Source organism: Hipposideros armiger, unplaced genomic scaffold (genome assembly GCF_001890085.2).
Source record: "Hipposideros armiger isolate ML-2016 unplaced genomic scaffold, ASM189008v1 scaffold_288, whole genome shotgun sequence".
Classification (NCBI taxonomy): Eukaryota; Metazoa; Chordata; class Mammalia; order Chiroptera; family Hipposideridae; genus Hipposideros; species Hipposideros armiger.
Genome location: NW_017731638.1, coordinates 1,986,616 through 1,989,261, shown reverse-complemented (window position 1 = coordinate 1,989,261; position 2,646 = coordinate 1,986,616). Strand labels below are relative to the sequence as shown.

Genomic DNA, 2,646 nt, shown 5'->3' with positions numbered 1-2,646 from the left:
CTGCTCAACAACGATTTAGTTGAGCACCTTTAAGTGCCAGATTCTGTGTTTGGTCCTGAGGACACACGGATGAACACGACAAACAAGGTCCCTGCCCTTAGAAGCTTACATTCTAGTGAGAATGCAGACAAGCAAATAGGTGATTAAAAGGAGGGGTGGGAGTGTCTAGGAGGACACCCCAACATTTACAGTGTCAAAATGCCACATCCCCCATGGAAAATAGGTTTCCGTGGGAGGACTCTGTTGAGCACTGTCCTCTAGAGGTGTCAATGAGAAAAACACTTCTCAGTCCAGATCAGAGGAAGCCAGCAACTCTGGGAGGGTTTTCAGGGGAGACAGTCATGGGAGAACTCAGGAGACCTTGTCCCTCAGAGCAGTAAAGGAGGGTTTCAGGTGAGGTGGCGTTGTGTGACAGGAGCTTCTAGTTCGCTCCCTTCAGCCTCATAACACCATGTTTATCTCAGCCTTTAATTATACTTCCTTGATTGCTTCATGAACACACGTGGACTTCAGCACAGCCCTTGCTTTGTTTCATGAAGAAACAAATATACTGAAAATACAAAGAATGTCATTCCAAGTTGTTTTCTCCCTAAAAACCAACAACCCAAAGTTTTCACTGTGGTCCAGACTTCAGCTTTGAGGTTCAGGGATGTGTTCAGAGCCCCTGGGCAGGAAGAACTCAGCACAGGAGGGGGAGTAGGGGCGATGCTGAAAGCATCCCAGGCTTCCTTTACTCCATCCTAGTCTGACTCTTGGTCAGGTCTTGTGGGTTCTCTGTGGCCAAAGGGTGATCTTCACATACCATCCATCTCCATCAGCCCCGCAAACAATGTCACACCAGCCAACCCCATTTTACCTTGGCACCCACCCTTGACGACCACCCGCCATCCTTTACGTTTGTCCAGAAGTAGGAGTTTTATAAATTGCTGCACACATAACTCATTATTTATGGTGTTACCCTATGGGGTCATGTAGGTCCACAATAGACTGTTCCATTGAGCAAATTAGAAACTCAAAGTCCCCAAACTTTCACCATAAAGTATGCTTTTTAAAATATAAAATGAAATGAAGTGATGTAAATGACAGCAGAGGCCCCTGGTGGCAGCATCTTAGGTGGTCATTGGCCCCCATGACATACCCCATGCTGGGGACACATAATGTCTGTCCTGACTCAGGTGGAGAGAAGGGCTTTCCTGACATACTCAAACTCCTTCACTAGAAGGACTTTCCAATTTCTTCTCTTCAATAACACCCCCTCCCAAATCTGGACCTAATTATCTTTGGAGATGAAAACAGGGTGAATTGAACCTCCAAATATGAGCAGTTACGTGCTGCAGCCCATGCTCTTTGCTTGATGGCTGTAATCCATATGTGCAAATGCCCATGATCGCCCTCCTCTGTGTACCCTGCCAAAGTCAGAAATCTTACCTCCTCCACATTATGCACCAGACACAAGTCATTCGAGGGTTAAAAGTTCCTTCATGCTCTGGAGTGAATAACAAGAACTCACTTACTGTTTCTGCTTTTCAGTTTGAAGAGAAATTTATAGAAACCCCAGAAGACTTGGAAAAGTTAAAAAATGGTAAGACCAAGTATGTAAATTCCTCTGATCTAGCAGAAGTCAGCTGAGGTTTCACACCAGGCAATGCCCATGTGTGTGTATGGTGTGGGTTTGGGGTGGTGGAGAGACAAAAAGTGGTTCAAGTGTAAGGGGTGTGGCTCCTTGAGCAGGTCTTATACTTCACTCAGGCCTGGGAAGGGCTTAACCTCTCTGAGAACTCACTAAAGGAGCCATCCATGGTGTCCTTGAATGCTTCCTTTTTGCTTTCTCCTGCCATTCTGCACCATTAGTGAGCTGTGTCAGTTCAGGACCCCATGCAGCCTTCCTATCCAAGGACACACAGACGCATGCATCAGAGTGACAAGAGTACAAATACACCTAGCAGTTGCCTCGAGTCTTTTCACTGACAGGTTTGACAAGGTAATATCCCTGCAGTGTTACAGACTCAGAGAAGGAGATGGTATTGAATTAGTTGAGAAGGCTAGGTGACACTATGAAGAGAAAGAGAAAGAACTAGCATAGTCGAGTCCGGAAAACAGGGCCTGTACACACTGACCAGTGGTGGAAATACAAGAGCACACGAAACAGGCTACATAGTAATGTCTCTTAAAATTGGCCTCACTGCCATGAACCCCACAGACTTACTTTGGGAACTTCCCATTTGAAATGCCATCTGGCTGTCAGCCTTGTTGTATCTTCTCTCCAACTTCTTCCTGTGCTATCCAGGAAACAAATTGACATAAAATTATAAGGAACCTCCCATATACCTGATGAAAATAAAAAGATAAATAAAATAAATTGAAAAGTAAAAGGCAGATCGAAAAAAAAGGCATTACAGTAGGCTAAAACAAAATGTTATTTCCATTGAAATGTTACCAGGCAATAATTTCTTCCTTTCATGTCTTTTGTTATTTCAACAAACAAAAGGTTTTCATCCACAAGACATTTCACTTTTTCTTTTCTTCCTTCAAAAGATGGCAGTTTGATGTTCCAGCAAGTGCCAATGGTCGAAATTGATGGGATGAAGCTGGTACAGAGCAGAGCCATAATCAACTACATTGCCAGCAAATACAACCTCTATGGGA

At 44.3% G+C, this 2,646-nt stretch overlaps 1 protein-coding gene across 2 annotated transcripts in view; it reads right to left on the bottom strand.

Annotated features, from left to right (window-relative positions):
• Nucleotides 1–2,164: 2,164 nt before the first annotated feature.
• The window catches only part of TMEM14A (transmembrane protein 14A), a 30,944-nt gene continuing 30,462 nt past the window's right edge, over nt 2,165–2,646 (bottom strand). For both annotated transcript variants that reach the window (XM_019658742.1, XM_019658745.1), the window contains exon 6: nt 2,165–2,279. In XM_019658742.1, coding sequence (XP_019514287.1) covers nt 2,180–2,279 — 100 coding nt within the window. In that variant the 3' untranslated portion in view covers nt 2,165–2,179. The remainder of the gene's footprint in view (nt 2,280–2,646) is intronic.